This window comes from Vombatus ursinus, unplaced genomic scaffold (assembly GCF_900497805.2).
Source record: "Vombatus ursinus unplaced genomic scaffold, bare-nosed wombat genome assembly UNPS02014832.1, whole genome shotgun sequence".
NCBI classification, from domain to species: domain Eukaryota; kingdom Metazoa; phylum Chordata; class Mammalia; order Diprotodontia; family Vombatidae; genus Vombatus; species Vombatus ursinus.
Genome location: NW_020954610.1, coordinates 41,163,995 through 41,188,979, shown reverse-complemented (window position 1 = coordinate 41,188,979; position 24,985 = coordinate 41,163,995). Strand labels below are relative to the sequence as shown.

Here is a 24,985-nt window from a genome sequence, read left to right as displayed (position 1 = left end):
AGAAAGAAAGAAAGAAAGAAAGAAAGAAAGAAAGAAAGAAAGAAAGAGAGAGAGAGAGAGAGAGAGAGATTTTGTGTGTGAACAGCTCATCAGGGTATTAAGTCGAACCCCTTTTCCTCCTCCCAATCAAAACTTCTTTTGTGTCTTAGTTTATGAGCACTTCTATCTTAGTGTGAACACTTAACAAGATGTTATTCAAAGGAGAGAAACACTATTTTCCAGAATGGCTGTGACCATAGGCTTTGGTGTCATTGGGTGGCTATGGTGGCCAGGTAAAAAAAAACTATAAGATGTCAATCAAGAATTTATGAATTGCCTTCTGTGTGCCTTGCATTGTGCTAGGTTCCAAGAATATATGTAGAGAGAATGAAACCCAACTTCAAAGGATCTTACATTCTAATGGGGGAGAGAACAATTACATATTGAAGTATACAGACTAAATATAAAGAAAATAAATACCAATAAATACAAGATAGCTAAATACAACATAGTTAGGGAAGGGAGGGCGCTAGCAGTTGTAGAGAATCAGGAAAGGTTTCAGGAAGAAGGTGGAGCTTGAAGGAAAAGAGGGATTGAATAATACAGTATTTGTACTGCACTTTGTGAAATTGTATTATGTTGCATAGTATTGTATTGTGTTGCATTGCATTGCATTGTATTATGTTGCCACATTTTATTTCATTGTGTTAAATTGTATTGTTACATTGTACTATATTATGTTGTGTTGTATTGTATTGTATTGCACTGCATTGTGTCATATTTTATTGCATTCAATTCTAACTTCTATGACACAAAAATCCAGGACCAGATCTTCATCTCGAATCCAAAGTTTTCTTCCTACTCTGCAGACACATTACATTGTCCCTCATAACAAAGTTCTAGTTTCTTGGGAGAAAAAGTGTGATCCACCCCTATCCCTTTCACCTCAACAATTCTGTTGAAAGTTATTTTTCATTTTACTTGGCATACAGCATGAAGTATCACTGATATCTCAAGCTTATTTGTTGATGTCAAACATGGCAAGTGCTATCTTCCTAAGGCTTCAACACCTTTATACTTGAAGCTTGCATCAATAGATGTTTGTTTCATCATGGGTGTGGGGATGAAATTATAAGGAAATATGGAGAAGGATAAAGAAAGGGCAAAGATTTTTCACTACCTGAATCAGTCTTCACAAAAGAAATTTCAAACACAAAGGCCCGTTGCTTGGGGCTGCATATTTTACCTGTTTCTTTCTTTCTTTTTCTTTCTTTCTTTCTTTTTTTTTGCTAGGCAATGGGGTTAAATGACTTGCCCAGGGTCACACAGCTAGTAAGTTTCAAGTGTCTGAGGCCGAAGAGGCTGCAGATTTTACCAAGCTAATAGCCTTACTGCTTTGACCAGCATCATAGTGACCCTGCATATGGCAGCGGTGAACTAAAGCTGCCTGGTGAGTTGTTAGTCAGAACTTTACATTTGTGCTGAATTTGGATTTTCTTGGAGCATGATTTTTAAGGACTAAGCTGATTCCTGTCCCACCCCCCATACTAGGCAACAGTTAAGGGATGTAGGATGCATTTAAACATTTGAAAGGGTCACATGCTAGCTGCCAAAAAGGAGGAGTCTCAAGGGTAATGCTGTTGTATAAATCCATCCCATACCTTGTGAGGATCCAGCTTGGTTTTGTCCACAGGAATAGAATCTTTAATTACTTCCACAAAATTTGCACCAAAGCATTGACCATAAAATGCCTGCGAAAAAAAAGCAACAATTCTTAAAAAGTTGTTTTGACAACTTGCCCTATATTCTCCCCCTCTCTATTTGGGAAATGTAGGACAAGACTGGAAGAAGTGTAGGGTTTACCTTTTGGTCACTTGAACATTCTAGCAATGGGATGACATTGGAATAACATTGGAGCTAATGAACAAGGTTCAGGTTCAGAGCTTCCACAACCCAAAATAAAGAAAAGTTCTGTCCTGACAACTGATAAACACATTCCTATTATAGGTATACCATGGTCTGTAAATGGATTTAATTAATAATTACTCAATCCCCACAGGGTGTGTTGCCACTGAATTTAGCCTCACTGATTCACACTATATAAACTCAGAGACCACCAATCTTTTCCTAATGTGGCAAACTGTAGCCAAAAGTATGCAAAAGGCAGTTCCATTCACTGCAGTGTGATGCAGCAAATACTTATTAAATACTAGCTCTGTGCTAGGTAGAACTTCAAGGACGCTGTGATGTTTAGATAAGACATAGTGGCTGCCTTCATGAAGCTTGCAATCTAGAAAGGAGTGAGACATTCTTATACACAGTTATAATAGGTACATGTATAAACAAAGCTATAACACACAGTAATATATGATAAATGCATTAATTAGCAAGTTACAAAATAAAGTTCTATGTGAGGTCTAAGGAGCAAAGGCCTTTATGGTAAAGAGATTAAAGACAATTTTCATGGAGGAGGCATGCGAGTTGGGCTTTAGAAAATGGGGAGGAAGTCAGTAGAGCATCTCAGAATGCCAGTGGTAGAAACAATACAAACCTGGAAATAAAGAGATCTAAGTTTATTCCAGCACTTTCACCAATTAACTGTGTGACTTTAAACAAATCATTTAATCTCTCTAGGGACTCAATTTAGGAGCTAAGTGTTGCACTGGATGGAGCATTGAGTTTGGAGTCAGGAAGACTTATCTTCATGAGTTCAAATCTAGCCTCAGAGACTTACTATCTGTGTGACCCTGGGCAAGTCTCTTAACCCTTTTTGCCTCAGTTTCCTCTTCTGTAAAAGGAGCTGGAGAAGAAAATGGCAAACCACTCTAGTATCTTTGCCAAGAAAACCCCAAATGGGGTCATGAAGAGTCAGATACAACTGAAATGACTGAACAGCATCAAAAAGACTCAGTTTACGTATGTATAAGCAGGCATAATAACTCCTTACCAATTTTCCTGAAGGGGATAATATAAGGCCCACTGAGATAACCTCATAATTTTAAAAGCAGTGTGCTAAATAAATTCAAGGTATTTATTGTAAGGCAATGCATACACTATGTGTGCCATGCCTATGCTAGTTATCATGAAGTGTCCTAGGGACCTTAAGTGAGGAGTAATCTGATTGTGCTTCAGTTTTTACAGTGCTGTGTTTTGCCATTGTTTTTTAGTTCTCAAGATTATTATTATTTTGACATGTCCTCTGGATTATGTTTTCTTTGAATTTTGTTCTATGCTTTCTCTTTTTATTGCAGCTTTGAATTGTCATAAGTGAGATTTGAACCTGTGTGATCCTGGCCCATTAATTTGCCTCTCTGAGACTCAGTTTCCTCATCTGTAAAATAGGTATAATAATACATAGACAAACTACTCAGCTGGTGTGAGGAAAGCATTTTATAAATCTTAAAGTGCTATAGAAATGGAAGATATAATTATCAGCTTATTATTATTATTATTATTATTGCCTAAGAGTTAAGAAGACCTGGAATAGGTTCAAGTGAGTCAGTAAATAACATTAAGTGCCTACTATGTGCCAGACTCTATGCTAAGCACTAGGGATATAAAGAGAGACAAAAGACAGTCCCTACCCTTGAGGAGCTCACAATCAAATGGGACAGACTACATTCAAATAACTGGGTACAAAGAAGATAAATGGGAGAAAATCAACAAAGGGAAAGTTTTAGAATTAAGAGGGATTAGGAAAGGCTTCCTGTAGAAGATGAGTACTGCCTCTAACACAGTCTGGCTGTGTGACCCTGGTCAAGTCATTTAACTTCTCAGTTCCCTAGGTAACTCTCTAGGACAATATAATTTTTTTGTTATTTTTTTAATTTCATTTTCTTCTGTGCTTAATAAATACCAAATAAAATTATCATTTTCATATTCAAAGTAGAATAGAAAAATAGGATTGCATTTGAACCTGCCAATCTCTATTATGTACATCTTGCTTCTCTTTTTAAACATACAATGAATTCAACATTTAAATTTCAAAACTGTCTACAAATTGCAGAATCGCTTCTGATCTGTATCAATAAGGTGAATTCCCACACTGGGACTTCCCTACACCAAAAAAAATAAAAGTGCAGACTAAAAGAAAAAAAATGAGTTCTCTACGACTTTCTCCATTACAGTCTTCCTTCAATGCCTTATCATGATGCAGAGGCGATCTCAAGTTCTCCAAGGCTATCCAGGATAGTACTAACTCTAGCAGGTCCCACCAAGCTGGATAGGCTTCAAGTACAATCCTGGTGATGGATTATGTGGTTGTTATTTGAGGACAACCCTGGAGTCACTATATCAGAACTAGGGTGCGTTACCTAGACACATGAAGCAGAGAGTGTAGTTCCTGCAAGCCACAAATATTTCCTGGGGCAATTCACTGATTTAGCCTTGGATAATTCCCTTGAAACTGAGGACTGTCCCACTGAATTTGGAAAAGGGTGCCAAAAAGGTCCCTGCAAACCTAAGTACCTTGGGAAAGGGACCTACACAAATGATGTGCTATCTCTGCTGTTACACATTCTGATAACCAGACACTGGACTTGTGGGGAGAGGTGGAGGAAGGGTCCATTCCAAACCTTTTCCCACCACCAGCTGCCAGTGTGATTGCCAGATGGTCAGTATGGAGTGGTTTCTGTGAATCAGTGAAGCCAAGCCCCTGGTCAGTGATGGCTTGTTTTTTTTCAAGCTTCCTAGAAGGATGTGCTTTAACTCCAACCCCTCCTGTCCCCTCCTCCCCAAACAGGAAAGTTTTAGATGCCAAGCACAGAAAGCCACACTTCTTACCTCTAGCCTGTGTGAAATTTCTGGAAGCTTAGTAATTGCAGGCTCTTTGTAAACAAATTCCTGCTCATCCAAATCTCCAAATTTGGAGCCATAGAAACCAACTCGGAAATAGGTTCCAAACATCCGCTTGTGACCCTGGTAAATAAAAGGCAAGATTCCATATTTACACTCTGGCTTCTCTCATAAAAAGAAGAATAGTGTTCATTAAATTACTACTGCCACGATCACTATCAAGAAAATATCATCCATAAAAACAATAATAAATACATACAAGTTTTGATGCTTATAAAAGGAACTTTGGAAATGACATAAAAGAAATAGGAGCTCTTGGTTAGAATTGCAACTAGGAATTCTTGAGCCTGGGGCAAATTCGGTTTAGCAAGGGCAGGGATGGGGAGATGGCACTAGCTGGGGCAGAGGACTGTTTAACTGAGGACTGTTTAACCGAGTCACTCTGGGGCTGAGTGTTGTAGAGCACGGTTCTTGCTGTCTGAGGTGGGGGAGGGGAGCCAATGAGACTAGACTTGAGCATAGTAATCCAGAGGCAGGTTCACATTGAAGAAGTACAGGTGGGATGGAGGACTAGGGGGTAGGGAAAAGGGACAGTGATTGATGCAGCCGAGAGGAGAAAGCATTCCATTCTCAGAAAGGCACTGCAACTCCCCAGGGAGTGAGTATACCTCACCAGCTCCCCTCAAATTGGTACCCTGGGGTGAAGAACGGGTTGTCTCAGAGTAGTTACAGCTCTTGTTCTTGATTACAGCCTCAATACTATTACTAATTCCTGGAGTGTTTTTGGCTACGTCACTCTCCTTTTTGATTCCTAAGGTCTCCTGTAAGGTGCTCATATCCAAATCACACAAGCAAAATTTTCAGATTTTCTTTGAACAACAAAATGAATTAAATATTGCATTGGGCTGTAATTACCAGACTTCCCCTCTTTTCACACTCTCAGGTCCCATTTCATTTCTGTTCATTCATTGTTAGCCATGTAACAAATTATGGGATACTACGAGAAGGAGAAGTCCCTGGTAAAAGAAGGGAGGTAAAGATCCGGGGGATGGAGATATGGACTACCCTCAGCGTTTGTGACTAAATACAGCAATCAGGCCACAGGATGAGTTGGAAAGGGATCTGTCCCAGTTACCTTGTTAATGATGTTATCAAAAGCCTTCTGCAGTTTGTCATGAGTTGAGGTCAGCTTCCTGAAGTCCCGGTGAGCTTCCAGTATGGGGATGACCAGCTTGTAGACCTCATTGACAGTTTCATACAATCCTCCCTTATTAAAATGAAAAACAAAACAAAAACATTAAATATAATAGGACCTTTTAAATCATTGTTAAACAATGGAGTGTTTGATAAGAGAAGGGGCGGAAGTGATAGAAGGGAGGACAGATCAGGGGAAGGTGTATTCAGAATGCATGCCATTTTGAGGTGGGGGGAGGAGAGAAATGGGGAAAAAATTTGGAACTCAAAATCTTGTGGAAGTGAATGTTGAAAACTAAAAATAAATTAATTAATTAAAAGAAAAAAAAAGTAGTGTTTGGAGTGTTGCCTAAATGTTGCCTAAGATGCAGTGTTGAAGGTGATGCTTAAATCTATTCTCTGCCTAGTACCTATTCTATATTCTTAAGGATTCTTTTTTTGTCCAGACCTGTGATTTCACTGGTATGGGGGAACTCTTGGTGACGAAACTCTACCAGTATAGAGAGGTAACTCTATATGAAGTTTATATTCTTAGAGAATTTCCCAGGGCACTGAATAGTGAAATGAATTGTCCAGGGTTGGGCAGCCTTGTGGCACTTAAAGAAACCCAAGCCTTCCTCCTGTCTCTGGGGTCCTCTGTTTACACTCATTGGTCTATTCCCTCCATCTCTCCTAGGAATTAAAGTCATCTAAATAAGGAGAGGCAGACTGGTACGGTGAGAAGCATGTTGGATTTGGTGTTTGAGGCCCTGGGTTAGAATTTTGGCTCTACTATTTACTTTCTGGTATGACTTGGGCCAAGTCCTTTCATCTCACAAGCGCCCCATTCTTCATGAGTAAAAGGAGGGGAGTTAGGCTAGGGACTCTAAAGTCCCTTCCAGTTTTGTCTACAATTCTATGAACTTAAACGTATTAAATATTCTACCTATTCATGATATTTAGTGGGAGTCAGGAAACATCTAGGTTCCCATAAAGTAATAATGAGAGGGGGCATCAATTTTTAAGTGATGAGGCCTAGAACTCCCCAGAGAACCCACCAGCTTTTCTGGTTGGAGGTGGGATATCCTTTAGAGAGAGTTTTCATTTTGAGGGGAGATAGTGAGGAAAGGAGGTGAGAAAAAAGAGGAGACATTAAAATTATTAAAAAGAAAAAAAGTTTTAGTTTTTAGAGAGGAAACAGAAACACAAATTAGGTAAAAAGAGGACACTTAGGAAAATAAATTGTTGCTGTGGTTTAATCATTATTCAGTTATGTCCTACTCTTTGTTGACCCCATTTGGGGTTTTCTTGGCAGAGATACTGGAGTGGTTTGCCATTTCCTTCTCCAGTTCATTTTACAGATGAGGAAATGGAGGCAAACAGGGTTAAGTGACTTGCCTAGGGTCACCCAGCTAGTAAGTGTCTGAGACCAGATTTGAACTAAGGAGATGGGTTTTCCTGACTCTTGGACTGGCACTCTATCCACTGTGCCACCTAGCTGCCCTGGGATATAAATACGGTTTGCTAAATTTAGCAAAGCCTTAAAAAAATGGACATTGGTCGGTCATTGAGGGAGCTATTTGGAGACAGATGATAAATAATGGAACAATCTGTCATAATGTTTACATATTTTTCCTTTGCCTTGAATTCAAATGACCAAAACTGGTTTGCCCACCTGTTAAGTATGCTGAAGGTTCAGCAGGAGATGAATAGGGTCCTGGGAGGTTCCTATTTTGAAGTGTATCTATATACAGTCTAGGGAGGATCTCTTTCTTAGAAGAGAGGCCTACTGTACTACCTCCCTTTTCCTTCCCAGATATTTTAATGACTTATCCCTAACCTTTTTTTTTTTTTTTTTTTTGCTTGACTAGGAAGGAACAAAAATCAGTATGGCTGTATTAATTCATTATGCAACTCCAGTGAATCACTTGACTTTTCCCTATAAAAAGGCAGTAACACAGTGAAATAGCAGTACAGCTAACATAATGTAGTGTTATAATAAAGAAAGGATTGCTAATCCCTTGCAGAAAGGATGCAGAGTTCAATGGAATTTACTTCTTCCCCAGCCCCTGGATACCTGTCACCTTAGCCACTGGGATTTAAAGTTAAGTACACACCTCTGAGCTTATTACCAAAAAGCCATATTTCCCTCAACTGATAACAGTGTCTTCAAATTCTCAACATTATGACACCCTTTGGAGTTCTTTCTAATACCACTCACCGTGCTAAAAAGTTCAGCAGCTTGTTCCAACAGCCCAACCAGGCCGCTTTCCGTGAAATATCTCCCAGAACACACACCATCCTCATCAGGGGATAGGATGTCATCAGAGACTGCAGATTCCTCCAGGACATTGGAAGAGATATTCTGAAACAAAGCACAACATAAATCTGAGGGGCCAGTTGAGACAAGTAGAATAAAGTAAAAAAACAAAAAAAGAATAAAGTCAAGAGGCATTTATGAAGTGCCTACTATGTATCAGGCACTGTGCTAAGTAGTGGGGATGCTGGGAAAGGCAAAAAACAGTCCCTGCCTTCAAGGACCTCACAGTCTAATGGGGGACACAACATGTAAACAACTATGTACTAAAAGGATATAGACAGGATAAATCAGAGATAATCATAGAGCAGAGGATCTAGCATAAAGGGGGACCAGGAAAGGTTTCTTGCAGGATATAAGATTGTAGCTAAGACTTAGAAGCTGGGGAAGCCAGGAGATGGTGATCACTTCCTTCTCATCAGTAAGATGAGGCATTTGGGGCTAGATGACATCTGCCATCTCTTTTTGTCTAAATCCACTAGCCAGTGGGTTGTACTGAAAGAGCTTCAAGGTGCATGGAGGTGGGATCACAACCTGTGATAGTTAAAAGCCCAGGGGAACTAACAGGGCTGTAACCTGAGATCCTATTAAGCCTTGGTGGACTGACCTTCTGATCTAGGACAAGGACCTGGGTGGTACAGTGGATAGAGGGCTGGGCTTGGAGACAGGAAGAACTGAGTTTGAATCTTGCCTCAGTCACTTCACTTAACCTCTCTCATCTTTAAAATGGGCATGATAATAGCACCTACCCCACAGGATTGCTGTGAGGATCAAATGAGATGACCCACTTTGCAAACCTTAAAGCTTCATATAAATCCTAACTATAGTTATTATTATTATTATTATTCTAACAGCTGTTTCAAAACTGCTCTAAGACTTTTGGCACACTATATATTGCCACCTTTTCCTTGGTTTCTCATTGAATAGCTGTATTATTATTTGTTATTGGGGCAGCTAGGTGACACAGTGGATAGAGCTCTGGCCTTGGAGTCAGGAGGATGTGAGTTCAAATACAGTCTCAGACACAACACACTTACTAGCTGTGTGATCCTGGGCAAGTCACTTTATCCCAATTGCCTCACCAAAAAAAAAAAAAAAAAAGCAAAAAAAATATTATTTGTTATTAAGACTTTTGGGGTACTCTGTATATTGCTACCTTTCCCCTGGCTTCTGGTTGAATAGTTGTAATATTATTAACAATATTATTAACATTAATGCCAAATTTAATTAATAATTAAATAAATAATATTAACAAAATCAATATTAATAATCAATATTGGTGTCTAATAATTAATGTTGATATTAATGCCCAATTCAATAAATAATAAAAATATTAATTAGTATTAATAGTGATATCAATAACATTAATTGTTAATTATTTATTTTATCACTATTGGATAATTAATTATTAATTAATAATAGTGATATTAATGATATTAATTAATAATATTGATAATAATATTAAAACTATTCAACTGGAAACCAGGGAAAAGGTGGCAATATATAGAGTGTCCCAAAAATCTTATAGCAGTTTTTAAACAGCTGCAACATTATTTGGCACTAAGACTTTTGGGACACTGTATATTGCCACTTTCCTCTGGTTTCTAGTTGAATAGCTGTGATATTGCTTGGCAATAATGAGAAGGAATGCCACTCATGGAGTGTTGTGGGTGGGATTAATTACATATTAGTTCATACATTTTCCTTCAGTAAATTCTGTTTACTCATAAGCTCTTTGAGGGGAGAGAATGTCTTCTGCCTTTTTTTTAATCCTCAAGGCTTAGCACAATGCCTGGTACATAATAGGTGCTTAACAAATGTTTATTGATTGATTATTTATTTTTACGCATTTATCCCTAAAACCACACTATGGTTTAGGGGTTCTCAGGAGACTCTTAGAAATTTTCAAAGCTATCTTTAGCCTGGTTGTGACTTTTCTTCCTTTCTGCTACGTCCTTGCCCAGTTTTTCTCTGATGGTGTCTCAGAATCGGAGGCAGCAGAATACTTAAAAGCATGATATGGAGAGAATCTAGTGGCTCAAGAGAAAGGGTCTGTTTTCATGCCCCACTTCCCTGGCCCTAGCATCTGGTAAGGAGAAAACAAAGTTATGAAGCCTAGAGCTGTGATCAGAGAAAAGGCATTCTAGGAGCATTTTTCTGGCCTTGGAAAGCTGGAAGGAGAAGAAACCGTATGTGAGAATATCTCCAGGCCCATATTTGTGAAGTAGATATTGCACCCTGAGGCCCAGAATTCCAGAAAGCTCAGCTTTGTGGAATTTGATGGCCTTGAACTCCTTTTTCCTGTACAGATTTTTTTTTAAACTATAATTCATTTTCCTTGGCTGATAACTTATTTTATTGGAACAGAATAAGATTGAAACAGAATGTATAAGAAAGTCGCCACAACTGTATTTTCTTTGAGTGGAAAAAAAAAGAATGAGATCATGAGCATCAATCTGAGATGAATTTATTTCAGGAAAGTATTGGGACCCTATGATATGAAATAGTCAAACAGGTATGATGAACGAGGGCTACGTTTCTTTGTCTTTTTCAGGAAACAGGGGATCTTGCAGTTAGTGTCCAAGTGTTTTTAAGAAGTAGAGGGACATGGCTAGGAAATATAGAATCTGATGGTGAGAGTTGGGCCAGCAGAATGGGAAGATGACTGGATTTGGAATCAGGAGACTCCGGCTGGAGTCTCAGGAAGCATGTAGAATAACCCCCCTAACTTTCAGTTTCTTCATCTGTAAAATGGGGATGGTAAGACTTGTACTACCCAGCTTCACATGGTTGCTAGGAGGAAAGTGTTTTGTAAACCCTGCATAAAGAGAGCTTTTTTTTTTTTTGTATCACCCAAGCTTATCTTCTTGTAAGCAAATCAAAAACTGGAAAAATTAACATATGACTTATAGTCCAGATGCATGATGTTAATTAATATTTACATGGAATGCTGAGAACTTGGATAAGAGGTGACAAAGAAGTGGAAGGAACAGGAATGTCACAGTTGACTAAAATCTAACACAAGAAAGATATAATTTATCTTTAAAGATGGAGTTCGCCCACGATTTTCTGGGAATTGCAAAAGTTATCTTGTTTAAAGTGCTTCTTCATAGTCTCATCACTCAGATTGCCTTCTTAGCAAGAGAAAAAAGGACAATATGAAAAAAGAGCATATCTAAATCCATTTTGCCAGTGTTTATCTGATTCAAAAATTGATGTGAAAACCTCATGCATTTTGACAATTTTTTGGGAGAAGGGAGTTAAATAATCTAATCAAAAATATATTTCTGAGAAATTTCAGGTATAGAAGGTGAAATCTAAGGAAGAATAACTGGGGTCATATTTGCTATCAAAATTAGTGAAATTAGTAGCTGAGTTCTAAAACCATTTGGGTCAATGAGTATCAGATAGTCAGACAACTTGTAAGCTTAGACAAATCTGATCTGTCTGGTTCTTTGACAGTGAAGTGGAGATAACACAGCCTCGTGAAACTGTGATGGAGAACAACCCAGTCCACTAAGATCTCCAAAAGAAAAAAAAAAAGAGCTGGTATAAGAAAATAATAGCTGGTGTAAATAAGGACAATAAATGACTCAGAGAATATTGACTAAAGACAGATACATTGTATACAAAGGAGTTACTGTAATCATGCTGTTTATGACTTCAGGGAGATTCCACTCTAAGACTCTCAAGACAGAGTGCATGTAAAACAGGTTTTATTTCTGCCTGATTCTATTAAAACAGGGCATGCCTGACCTTGAAAGAGCTGTGGTTCCTGGCCTGACCCAACTTTCAGGTGTGGCTGACAGTAACTGCTGCACTAATAGGGCATAGAAACCACTCTTCAGGTCCCTATAAATATTTCCTGTGTCCAACTAGAAAGAGTGCTGCATTCTACCTTCAGTTTTTTTTTTTCCTCAGGCCAATTTAGCTTAAATTGAGTCTGAGGGCAAGTGGAAGGGAAGCTAAAAGAAAGGGCATATAGGAAAATATTTCTCTAAAGTTTGGAAAGTACTTTTGTAAAGGTAAGGATAACAAATTCTATACTGTTGTTCATCCTTTGTTTTTGAAGAGGACCGATGACATCATGGGGTGATGTCTTGACTTGTGTGTGAACTGGGTTTAAGTGAGGAAGAGTCACACAAAGTTATCAACCTTACTCTCCCTTCCAGAGTTATAGAAGTCCAGTGGCAGGACAAAAATTAAGTGATGGTGATGGCCTGGGATGCAGTAGATGACCTTGGCGTCTTTCATATCTGATCAAGCTCTAAGCACTCCACGGTGCCTACTTTAGCTGCCTCCATGGCCATTGGTTGGGACAAATTGTTCTCCTCTTTCCATTCTGCCAGGGGAAGTCTTCACATGTTTGGGGTAGATATCCCTTTAAGTCACAGATGGGTTATTCTATGTTTTAACAATTGTTAACATTTATATAGTATCTTAAGATTTTCAAAGCACTTTACATCTATTATCTCATTCGATCCAACTAACCACCCTGTGAAGTGGGTGCTATTACTGTCCCTATTTTACAGACAAGGAAACTGAGGCACAGAGAGGTTAAGCAGCTTGTGAGTCACACAGCTACTTAGTATCTCACACAGGATTTGAAATCAGATCTCCTTGAAGCCACTGTTATTAATAGTTTTTTTCTTTGAAGCTGTGTCATCATTTAGAGGTGATCCTATACTCTCAGAGAGGAATTCAGCAAAGCAAGCTTTAAAGCTTGGAGTCAATCCTAGGACCAGGTTGTATGTATGTTCTTGAAGGACCAGCCATAGTGGATAGAGCTCTGGTTCTGGAGTCAGGAAGACCTGAGTTCAAATCTGGCCTTAGACACTTCCTAGCTGTGTGACCCTGGGAAAGTCACTTAACCCTGTTTGCCTCAGTTTCCTCATCTATAAAATGAGTTGGAGAAGGAAATAGTAAACCACGCCAGAATCTTTGTCAAGAAACCCTAAAAAGGGGGTCATGAAGAGTTGGACATGACTGAAAATGACTGAACAACAACAACCAATTTGGAGAGGCCTAATGCCAAAGAGCTGGCCACTAGGTGGTGAATTCTTTTTGGTCACAGCAACCTGGAAATATTGTCTACTGATGCACAAAAAGGGATACAATCTGCTTCCCATGTACAGAATACCAACACCTATAAATCTTTAAGGACAAGAAACGAAGTTGACTATATATTGACTATACATATACATATATATATATATATGTATGTATGTATATATATTGACTAAATAGAAAAGAAAAGAAAACCAATTCATTCAAGAAAGTCATATGCTCCATTCCCCATCTGTAAATGATTAGAACCACCAAGGGGTGATCAAGAGGGTGAAGCTGTGGAAGAGACAACCAAAGTGCACCATACCAAGAGGCAGATGGGATCCATACCTGGAAGCTGACGCTTCCCACTGGCAGGTAGCAGTGGTCCTCCAGCATGCTTAAGTACTCAGCGACCAGGGCCGCTGCATGCACCAGGCACATGGCTGCCTCCGTGTAGCACTTTCTCTTGGAGTGTTTTTCAGCCATGTTCTGAAGCCAGGTCAATCTCAGATCAGGAGATGTCTGATATCCCTTGGCAATTCTGAAGACAGGTTAGGGGGAAAATGTTTTTGACAGTGAGAAGATGGACATTTCCAGTTCTTTCCATATGCATTGTTCTTTTTTCTTTGCCAAGAATTTCCCAAATGAATCCAGGAAATGAGACAAGAAACAACCAGCATTCCAGCTGACTTACACATGTGTATGAGTGTGTGTATGTGTGTATGTGTGTATGTGTGGTGTGTGTGTGTGTGTGTGTGTGTGTGTGTGTGTGTGTGTGTACATTGGACTCTAAGAAATGGCTTCTTGAAAAGCCAGACTGGAGAAAAGTCGTTGCTGAGATTAGGTTTACATCCCCTCCTTCCTTGTCCTCTCAAATTAGAAGACAAATGTACTGACACATTTATTTTGACCCTGGTTCTGTGGCGAAAACACTCCCTAGGGCAGAGGTGTCAAACATGCATCTCGAAGTATGGCACACTTGAGTGTGCCCCAAACCAGATTAAATGGTGATTAGGAAATATTTAACAAAATAAATAAAAATATTAAAAAATAGATAATATTACATTTTAAAACTAAGTTAATATGTGGCTCACAGGCATCTCAATGCGTGATTTAGTGGCACCCACTCCTTTTTATTTGAATTTGACACCAGTGCCCTAGATCATAATGTGCTCCCACATGCACAAAGGCTGCATAATTAAGTTCTAAATGTAGAATTATAAAATTATTGAATATCTTAAATAAAATATATTAAAATAATAAAATTATTGTTTCTGTCTGCAATTGGATCAAAGCAATGCCTTGCCAATTTGATCTCTGTAATCTCTTGCATTATCTCCTCTCATCTTTTCTCTTGCTGTAGCCTCTGAACAGATCTTCCCTCTTAAGTCTCTCCATATTCTTAATCCAACTAAAAATTGTTTCCAGGTTAATTTTCCCATTGCACAGGTCTGAACTATGTCATTTCTCTATTTAAAAACCCTTAATAGCTCTTCATGGCCTCCTGACTAAACTTTGACCTCTTCAGCCTGAACTTAGTTCCTCCACTGAAGTCACTTTTATGTACACTGTGTGCTTGGCACTGAAGGACAGTGACACATTCTGTGCTTTCCCACTGCCCTACTTTAGTTCCTTGTGACTGGAATGCCCTATCCTATCGCCATCCCATCTCTGTCTCTAGGCATATTTCCTTTTTTGTTGTTTGTCCTTTGTTCTCAAAGAGGACCATGACATCAGGAAGGTGATGCCACGACTTGCAAGTGAATTGGATTTAAAGTGAAGGAGGGCTGTGCAAGGTCACCAACCTCTCTTTCTCCTCTGGAGCCATGTGGGTCCAGTGGCAATATATAGATCAGAATAATCGGAGATGGCCCCCCATACTTCCTTTAAGACCTAGTTCAAACATCACCTCTACCATGAAGTCTTCCCATATCCCCTTGACTGGAAAGATTCCTCCTTGCTTTGATCCCCAAGTATTTTGTATTCCATCTATGCCCTTAACATATTCTAATATTCTGTATCATATTTGCCTGTCAGCTATGTGAATATATTATATTTATGTGAGAGGCAGTATCATTTAGTGGATAGGAAACCAACCTTGAAGTCAGGAGGACTTGGTAAGATTTACCTCTAACATACACTTGGTTTTATGACCCTGGGCTTAACTTCCCAGTGCTCTAGGCAACTCTTTAAGGTTATAAATTGCAGAGAATGCTCAGACCTGCATTGATAGAAGGAGTTTCTAATATTGGAGGTCCCTGTATCAGTGCAATCATTGGTCTAATCCCTATCCTTTTCCTTATTTATCTTATTAGATCATAAGCTCCTTCTGGTTATATATTATATCCTGCTTATCTTTATATCTCTCCCAGTACCAAGCACCAAGCTTTGTACCTAAGACAAATTTTTTTTCTAGACCTATGATTTTTATCAAGAAACTTAAAGGCCTTGGTAAGCAGTGCTGATAAAGACAAGGTTAAAGGAGCAGATAGGTGTTGCAGTGGATAGAGTACCAGCCCTGGAGTCAGGAGGACCTGAGTTCAAATCCGGTTTCAGACAAGAAACTTGAAACTTACTAGTTGTGTGACCCTGGGCCAGTCACTTAACCCTAATTGCCTTGCCCTCCCCCCGCAAAAAAAAAGACAAGGTTAAAATCTTTACTTCACTGGTCACTGTATGACCACAGACAAATTACTTTAATTCTTAGTGTTATGGGCAACTTTCTAAGATAGAAGTTAAAGAAGCATCTGCATTATACATTGCATACGGTATCCCAGATTCAGATTTCATCTCTACTATTTACTACCTGTGTGGCCCTAGGTATGTTACTTCACCTTCCTAGGCCTCAGCTTTTTCACCTAAAAAATGGTAGGTTTGAACTGATAGACTGTAACGTCTCTTCCAGATCTGAATCTACAATCCTGAGATCCCAGCAGGTCCCTATGAAGTGTTTTTTGATTGTGGGATAGAATATATCAAATAACTAATATGGAAGATGATAAGTTATCTCTCTTTAACACATTGTGAAATATAAGAAAGCTGCCGTTAGAGTTTAGCTTGACTTTGTTCTTCATTAGATAAATATTCTGAAAGGTTGGATGAAAACTTACTTTTCAAAAAATGGAATCATATTGGCCTCTAGGGAAGTTTATTTATAGAACAAAATCATGTGGCTAATCTCGTTTTGTAAAAAAAAGTCACTTTCATTTACTGTTTTGCAAGTTATTGTTTTTTACTATGGCTTTATTTGGTATAGAGAACTACTTTTGAGGAAACTCCCTTTACCAAAGCTAATTAGCATCTCAGCAACCTACAGCCTTAGAGTTGCCTGAGGCACTGAGAAGTTAAGACACTTGCCTGGGGTCACACAGCCAGTACATGTCAGAAGTAGGAATGAAACCCCCAGGTCTAAGGGGCTCCAACACTGGCTCTCTTGCCATAATGCTACTCTTTCTCTCTTTGCGAAGTTTGAATTTTAAAAGTAGGGCCTTTTAAAAGTAGAGTGCATCTGTAAATTTAATCCCTTAATTTCTTGTTATTGAAAGTTGTCTTCATTTATTCCCACATTTGCCGATGTGTGGCAACACCATGTAGAAAAAAACGCGCTGTGTTAGATTTATTAGTGAGATAACATATAGAGCACTGGACTTGATTTCAGGAAAACCTGAGTGTGAAGCCTATGTCAAATACTAATTAACTGTATAATTCTGACCAAGTCACTTAACCTCTTAAAATGGGCCTTGGTTTCCTCATCTGTAAAATCAAGTGGTTGGGTCATATTTTGGCCTTTATGATAGTCCTCTTCCAACTCAAAATATGCAATCCTGTGAGCCTATGAATCCCAGACACTCATGTCCCCTTTTTCATCTGACCAGGATGTTTTACCTATACATGAGATCCATGAGCATCTCTGGATCTTCTTGAAACTCCCTCATTTTCACTGTGTCCGACAAAATGCTGTTGAGATTGCAGAGAAGCTCTTCTACCTGCAGTGGAACCAACAGTATAACAGTTCTCAGAAGTCACATTAAAGTCCCACCAAGGGTCGAGAACCTGTGGCCTTGTGGCCATATGTGGCCCTCTGGGTCCTTTGACTGAGTCCAGGCAAAGTGCTGCACTTGAGGACCCAGAGGAACACATGTGGCCTCAAGGCTGCAGGTTCCCCACCTTTGCCCATACCAACATTATTACAGTTCTCAGAAGTCACATTGGAGCTGGAGGCAGCATCCTGTGTACAAACATTCCAAGATTGCTAGCATTAGGCTGGCTTAAGTTTTATTGCAGTGACATAGAAACTAAATTCTTTGGAAGGGGAGAAGTAGAACATCCATTAAAGAAAGAATCTGACTTGGAAAATAAAATGCCGATAAAGCTTACTGCCCATAAAGGGACTCTGACTCATGAACAAGTGATTGCTTGTTAGATTTTCTACCTACCATTATTTACAGGTGATCCTTGAAGAGAAAAACAAAACAAAAACTGGGTTCACTCTCTCCTGCGTCATTAAATAAATTTAACAAGCTGTCTTTGGGTCTTGTTAAGACAATGGCCCAAGGAGCCTCCTTGATTCTGTTTGCACCATTCCCTGTACTTGAAATTCTCTTTTCTCTCCCTCTCCCCACCTACTTTTTCCTCTTCTCCCTGTCCTCCTCTTCCTCTTCCTCCTTTCTCTCTTCCTTCTTTTTTTCCTTCTCCTCCTTATCTCCTCCACTATGTTCTCTATTGAACTCCTAGCATCTATCAAGGAAAGACTATAGTAGCAGGACCTTTGAGTTAGGAGGGACCTGGGATTGAATCCTGGTGCGATATCCATTGGCTGTATGACTATAGGCAAGTTACTGAGCTTGTTAACAGGTTTCTTAGCTTCAGCATCCTTATTTGTAAAATGGGACTAATGATACCTATACTACCTACTCCATAGGGTTGTGAAGAAAGTGCTTTGTAGACTTTATATGCAGTATAAGTGAATTATTATGATTCCCTCTCTAGTTGGAAATGATCTTTTCTTTCTTACATTTTACATAGCATTCCATGCCTCTCATATTCTAGGCTGCATTAGCATTATTATGTAACTATTGCATGTTCCCACAAATATCATATTCCCTGAAAGTCTGTAAAGTTCTCAAGTGCAGAGACTGTATCTAAGTTACTTTTATATGTGTCTTTGCATCTACGCACAGTGTTATATACATAGAAGGCACTCAATACATGGTTACCGAATGTTGAAAATAAACTGCCCTATAAAAGGTACCGTATCAAAAGGATTGGGACTGGTCATGGTATGAGACAAGTGATATTTTCAACAGTGCACCATTCCAGGCACATGATAAATAAGTGCTAATTATGATCAAGAGCAGGCAGCTGGATGGGGCTGTGAATGTTACAGTCTCTCAAGCAACCCTCTGGATATATTTATTTTTCTAGGGCTTTCAATTACTCTTAAGTTCATTCGTGAAGGCCCCACAAAGTAGTCTAAGAGAAGTTACAGGAGTCCACAGCCTACTGGCTTTAAGTCTCAAATAAAATCCTATCTTTTACAGGAAGCCTTTCCCAATTCCTCTTAATTTTTGTAGCTTCCTTCTTTTAATTATTTCCTATACATCCTGTATATAGCTTGTTTGTCCATATTTGTTTGCTTGTCTCTATTAGCTTGTGAGCTCATTGCAGGCAGGGGCTGTCTTTTGCCTCTTCTTATATCACCAGTGCTTAGCACCGTGCCTGGCACACAATAGGTGCTTAATAAATTCTTATTTACTGACCATGGCACTAGCCAGAAAAGACTCCTATAAGAGGGGTTGGTTCTTTGCTTAGGTAGAGAATTGGGCAAATTTATGAGGTCCATTTGAGGCCTAGTAAAAAGTCTACTGGCTCTGAACCCCAAATAGGTTGTTTGAAATTTCAACCACTAATTACTCCAAAGAGATTCTGAGTAGCTTTTTGAAGGTCCAAGTTAAAATGTAAATTGATTATTTGGGATGATGTGATATATTAGCTCCCATTAATACCTTAGTCAGAATATATTGGTCTCATTTGTTTGAATAAAGGAGGACTATGAGGGAATGGGATAGAAAAGATTTGTTGAGGGGAAAGACAAGTCATTGGACCATGTCAGGAAGGGAGGTCATTGTAGCCTATGATAGTGTGGTACCCTAGGTAGGGCACCATAAGGCAGCATAAAGCTCTGGGCACTGGGAGGAGGGCGGGCCACTAAAAAGACATTGGGAGACATTACAAGAGAGGGCTTTGGGGAAGGGGGAGAGATTTATGGGAGAGTGAGTGGGTAAGTAGTTCTAGTGATGCAAAAAAGAAAAGGAAAAGGATGTCAACAGAACATTTAAAGATACACAGAAAAGAGTAAAGGAAAGATCAGAAGGGGACATGTAAGCAGGACAGGTTGGTTACTATCATATTGAGCATAAACTCTCAAACCATGCATAGCAGAGTTTTAATTTACAATGATCTCTCTTTGTTCTTTGTAATTTTAAATATTCATGTCTTTTGCATTAATAAGAAAGAAGATTTGTTAAAGAGTTGGGGAAGAGTACACAAACACACCACCTACTTTCTAATATTACCTAGCACTTCTTTATAAACCCTCCATAATGTGACTCCAGCCTACCTGGTCATGCTTATTATATCTCTTGTTATGTTTCAACCACATACCCTCTCTTTTGATCAGACAAGTACCTTCATTTTCCCTGAAACATCAGATTCATTCTGATCTCTCTTATTATTCTCTTTACTTAAAAGATGTTTCCTGAATCTTCTTTGCCTATCCAAATTCTACCCATTCCTCCTTTTACTTCCATGGGGCTTTCTCTTATTCCTATAGCCCTCCCTCATCACTTATTTCTCTGAAATTCAATGACATTTACAATATATAGTGTACATTTGGGGGGCAGCTAGGTGTCACAGTGGATGGAGCACTGGCCCTGAAGTCAGAAGGACCTGAGTTCAAATCCAGCCTCAGACCAAACACTTGACACTTATTAGTTGTGTGACCCTGGGCAAGTCACTTAGCCCCAATTGCCTAATATGTATATAGTACATGTGGACACTTAATTAGCATTTTTTGTAGTGTCTTCTAGTTGTTCCTTCTATGGAACTCCATGCCCCAACACCCAACACAGGGCAAGGAGCATGGTAAGCACTCCTTCCGTATTCCCCATAGTGCTGACCATATAGTGGACAGTTAAGTACTTGAAGAATTATCAAATATGTGGTTGAGATTTTATGAGTTGGTGAATGATCATGACATAGTCAAAATGAAATCCTGAGACTACTTGACTATTCAGAAACTTAGCCTATGGATGTACATATAATTTCAGCTCCATACAATTCTGACGTCATTGGACCTAGATTCAAATGACTTCTTTGATGATTACTATTTGTTTGATTTTGGGCAGAGTCACTTAATCTCCTTTGACCACACTTCCTTATTGATAAAATGATGAGGTTAGACAAGATGGCCTTGGAGGTCCTTTCTAGCTTTTCATCTATTATCCATTGAACTCTTGAGCCTAACCTGGGCAGGAAAAGGAGTTGCCTGCATAGCTGTATCCTCTTCTGCATATGCCAAGATGGTTCTTAAGGATTTTCTCAAGTATTCCTCATTAAAATCTGATGCTTTACCAACCAAGGAAGCCAGGGACATTGTTACTTGCATCTTCACTCTTGCAAAATTCTTTACCAGAAAAATAATAAGAAAACAGGTAATTAGATAGAGTAAGTTATTAGCATCATAAATGTAACATCTTTTTTACTAGCTAAAAAACTTTACGTTTGTCAATTTTCAATCTTTCCCTTCTAGCATTATCTTAATTTTTTTCTTTTTAAAAAATGAATATTGTAAAAAACCCTGCACAATGAGATTAATGTTAAGATTTAAATAGATACTACAGCCTGTGCCTTTGTCAATTTTCCTTTCCATTTTAAATCATACTTCAGATTGGTTTCTAGTTCCAGCTTTGCCCTTGTTTGCTTGTATGACCTCACTTTTTCTTAACTGCAAAATGGGAGTGTTTCATTAGAAATAATGCAGTCTGATGGAAAGGGTATTGGATTCAGAATTGCTCGGTATTACTGTGTGACCTTGGGTAAGTTACTTACCCCCTTGGCCTCAGTTTCCTCAAATGCAACCAATCAATCGATGAATAGATATTGATTAAGCATTTACTATGTGCCAGACATTATGCTAAGTACTGAGGATGCAAAGAAGAGAAAATATTCCTTATTCTAACGCTTGTATTATAATGGGGGGGGGGAATGAGAGGATTAGATTAGATGAGTGTCCTTCCCTCTTTACTTCTATGACCCTGTGATTATGGTTCTAAGGTTCTTCTGAGTTCTAATATGCTATGGTTGGAAGGCAAGCTTCTGTGAAGCTAGGGCACAGGATCAAGCCTTTGATGATTGGACAGCTTTTCTTTTGTGTAAATGTACCGAGAAGGGGAAGATGGTACTTCCATGACCAGCATATTTAGAGAGTCCTGGTCACTTGGGTCAAGTGCCCAAATATATTCAGAGCTGTTCATCCAGTAGAATGTAAGCTCCTTGAGGTCAGGGCTAACTTTCTTTTTAATTTGTATTCCCAGCACCCAGTACAGTGCCTAGCACATAGTAGGCTCTTAATAAATGTTTACTGATTGGCTGATTGATAGTTATGTCTTCTGAAGACTTTTTCTGTTCCTTCTCAGGATCACTTATTTTCTCATTTAACATAAATTATGCTTTCATATCACCCCCTACACAAGAAGCACTCCAAAGAGATGCACCCCAAGTGGAACAAAGTCAGTGGGCCAAGTGTTACTGTTCTGTGGTGAAGTTAGACTTGAAGGGAGTGAAACGTTGCTGGAGAAAAAATAAAAATTAGTGCATGTGTATCTCTTTCAAAAGCTTGAGTCTACTGCTGTGAATCTGTCTCATAATGACCAAGGATAATTCAGAAGAGATGAGCAACTGTTCTATATTTTTCATGCTCTCTGTGGCAAAGTACGTACATTCTTTTCCTTCACTGTTGGGAGATATTAATTGCAATTTGAATGCATGAATGCATTACTTAAAAAAATGAACTACTTTGGAAGCTAACATGCCTTGAGGACCTTGCTGCTTTCCTTCTGGCAAATACTAAGCTCAGCTCATTTTAGGTGATGGGCACAATCGTTTTCTGATTCTCACAGTTAAGGACTGAGTTCACTTTCGACACTGCAAGCATCTGCCTTATTTTATCTTGACTAATGAATGCCTCGATCTGACTCCAGGCACAGTTTCTAAGCTTGGCAGAGCAAACATTGAGTGGCCCTCTTCCTCCACCCTCCCCTCCCCCAACCTCATGCTTGCTGGGCCTGAGGTCTCTTACGCTGGTGGCACCAAAGCTAAATCTCATGAGCAGGTAGAGGGTTGCACAGGCTTGACTCCGGGTAATGTGGATGCTGCTGCTGCAGTGATGTAACACCCGCTGGCACAGGTCGGCACACTGCTCCACTTCCTCCTCAAACAGCAGGTCTCCAAACTAGGAAAGATATAGAGACCATTATGCCCCACTCCACACTTTCCAATACACACACACACACACACACACACACACACACACACACACTCTCTTTCTCTCTCTCTCTCTCTCTGCCTGATGGAGGAGCCTGTTGAAATATGCAGATGTTGGCTTGGAAAAGAAAAACCATCGGAGCAGTTAATCTATTGCTTCACACAATAATGAGACACTTGACTCAGGAGATGGATTTGAGCAATGGGGTGTACTTAAGGTTTAATTATGAATTGCACAACTGCAGTGAGGGCCGCCTTACTAAGCCAACTTATGAGCCAGATTACATCTGCCAGAAAGTCACCAATTAGAAGGCATTTCCCATCCCCCCACCCCCACCCTCAACCCTCATTCTCCAAGACCCATTGAAAATGCTTGGTTACCATTTTCCTTTTACTTCCAGAACTGGGGGGTGGGGGGTGGGGTGGGGCCCTCCAATGGCCCTCCACCTAAGGAGTAGAGGCATTTGTCTTTTAAAAAGCCCAATCGGCCAGGAGGAAAACAAGCTACAGTTTTAAGATAATTAGTGGAGTCCTATGCAAAGTATATGTAGTAAGCAGCCTATATTTGTATTCCTGAGGCTATGATAAACTGATTTCTGAAGCCTTAGGACATTTCAGATCATTAGCATTTGCAGGATTTAATGACAAGTGATATATATTGCCCTGAGAACTGGGCACTGCAGGTCTGGGAGACGGCATGTGAACCCAAGAGCTGCCACGTAGGAAGCTTGCAAGAATCTTCACTACTCTTGCTACCTTGGGATCAACTGGTTGGAGTGTAGTTGATTGCCCTGGCATTTAGAGGTGCCTGGGAGTAGGAAGGCTGTTGGTGTAGGAGTAGTTCAACGGTAGGCTGAGACCAGGGTTGGTGGTGAGGAAGGCTAGTGCTGATAAGAGTTTTGATGAGTCAATAGCAAGAGGGAAGGAAGAGTCCAGATTAGGAGGGAAGGTATGGTATGGTATTTGGTGATATACATAATGTCTGTTCTTGGGTTTTCTCCCCTTGTACTATTTTATCATTCCTTTTTTTTTTTTTTTCTAAGACTGTGTCTTCCCTTCTCTCCCAGGCTAGAAGGACAGGGGCTACTCATAAGACTGATCCCACTACTGACTGCCATAGGAGCATTGACCTGCTCTGTTTCCAAGCTGGGTTAGCCCCCTCCTTAGGCAATCTGGTGGACCCCTGGTCCTAGTGGCTCACCATATTGATGCTAAGCTTAGTCTGTACACCTGATTGGCTTACCCCATTGCAGCACAGAACATCTGAGCTCAAGAGATCCGCCTGCCTCATCAACCTATCAGGGGCTGGGATTACAGGTATGCACCACCATGCCTGGTACTTTGTGTCATTTTTTATGTTTGTAGGAGTTTAGGTGGTTCTGGGTTTGGGGCCTGGGTTATTTCCGACATAGGAGCAAGCAGTGATGAACCCAGGGAGTTAGATACAGCTTTCAGATTCAGATTTCGGCCATTCGGTTATATCTGACTCTTCATGACTCGTGGACCATAGCATGCTAGTGCTATGCATGGGGTTTTCTTGGCAAAGATACTGGAATGGTTTCATTTTCTAGCTCTTTTTACAGATGAGGGAACTTAGGCAAAGAGGATTAATTGACTTGCCCAGGGTCACACAGCTAGTGTCTGAGGCCAGATTTGAACTCAGGTCTTCCTGAAGGCCCAGTTAGCTGCCACTTAGCTGTCCTCTTTTCCTAAATACCTTTGTTAATATTCGAAGCTAGGTGGCTCAGTGGATAGAGTGCTGGGCCTGGAGTCAGGAAGACCTGAGTTCAAATCCAGCCTCAGACATTTGTGTGACTCTGGGCAAGTCACTTAACCCTCTTTGCCTCAAGTTTCCTCATCTGTAAAGTACGCTGGAGAAAAATGTCAAACCACTCCAGTATCTTTGCCAAGAAAACCCTAAATGGGGTCACAAAGAGTTGGACATGACTGAAATGACGGAACAAAAATAACTTTGAGGAAAAAGATATATGGCAAAACTGCACATCAACTAAAAGGCCTGTCGTTTGATCTTTGGTCCCATGACAAAGTCCAGTTCTAAGATCACCAGCCATTCTAGATTTCTTGAGACTATTCCAAATTTTCAATGGAGCTATTAGGCTTCCTTCACCC

At 39.7% G+C, this 24,985-nt stretch overlaps 1 protein-coding gene across 3 annotated transcripts in view; it reads right to left on the bottom strand.

Annotated features, from left to right (window-relative positions):
- DOCK8 (dedicator of cytokinesis 8) overlaps positions 1-24,985 on the bottom strand; it is a 316,592-nt gene that overhangs the window by 27,147 nt on the left and 264,460 nt on the right. For all 3 annotated transcript variants that reach the window (XM_027839563.1, XM_027839565.1, XM_027839564.1), the window contains 8 exons: positions 22,671-22,823; positions 20,838-20,996; positions 17,198-17,298; positions 13,661-13,853; positions 8,168-8,311; positions 5,909-6,040; positions 4,762-4,896; positions 1,641-1,730 (listed from right to left, as the gene is read on the bottom strand). In XM_027839563.1, the coding sequence (XP_027695364.1) occupies positions 1,641-1,730; positions 4,762-4,896; positions 5,909-6,040; positions 8,168-8,311; positions 13,661-13,853; positions 17,198-17,298; positions 20,838-20,996; positions 22,671-22,823 (1,107 nt within the window). The remainder of the gene's footprint in view (positions 1-1,640; positions 1,731-4,761; positions 4,897-5,908; positions 6,041-8,167; positions 8,312-13,660; positions 13,854-17,197; positions 17,299-20,837; positions 20,997-22,670; positions 22,824-24,985) is intronic.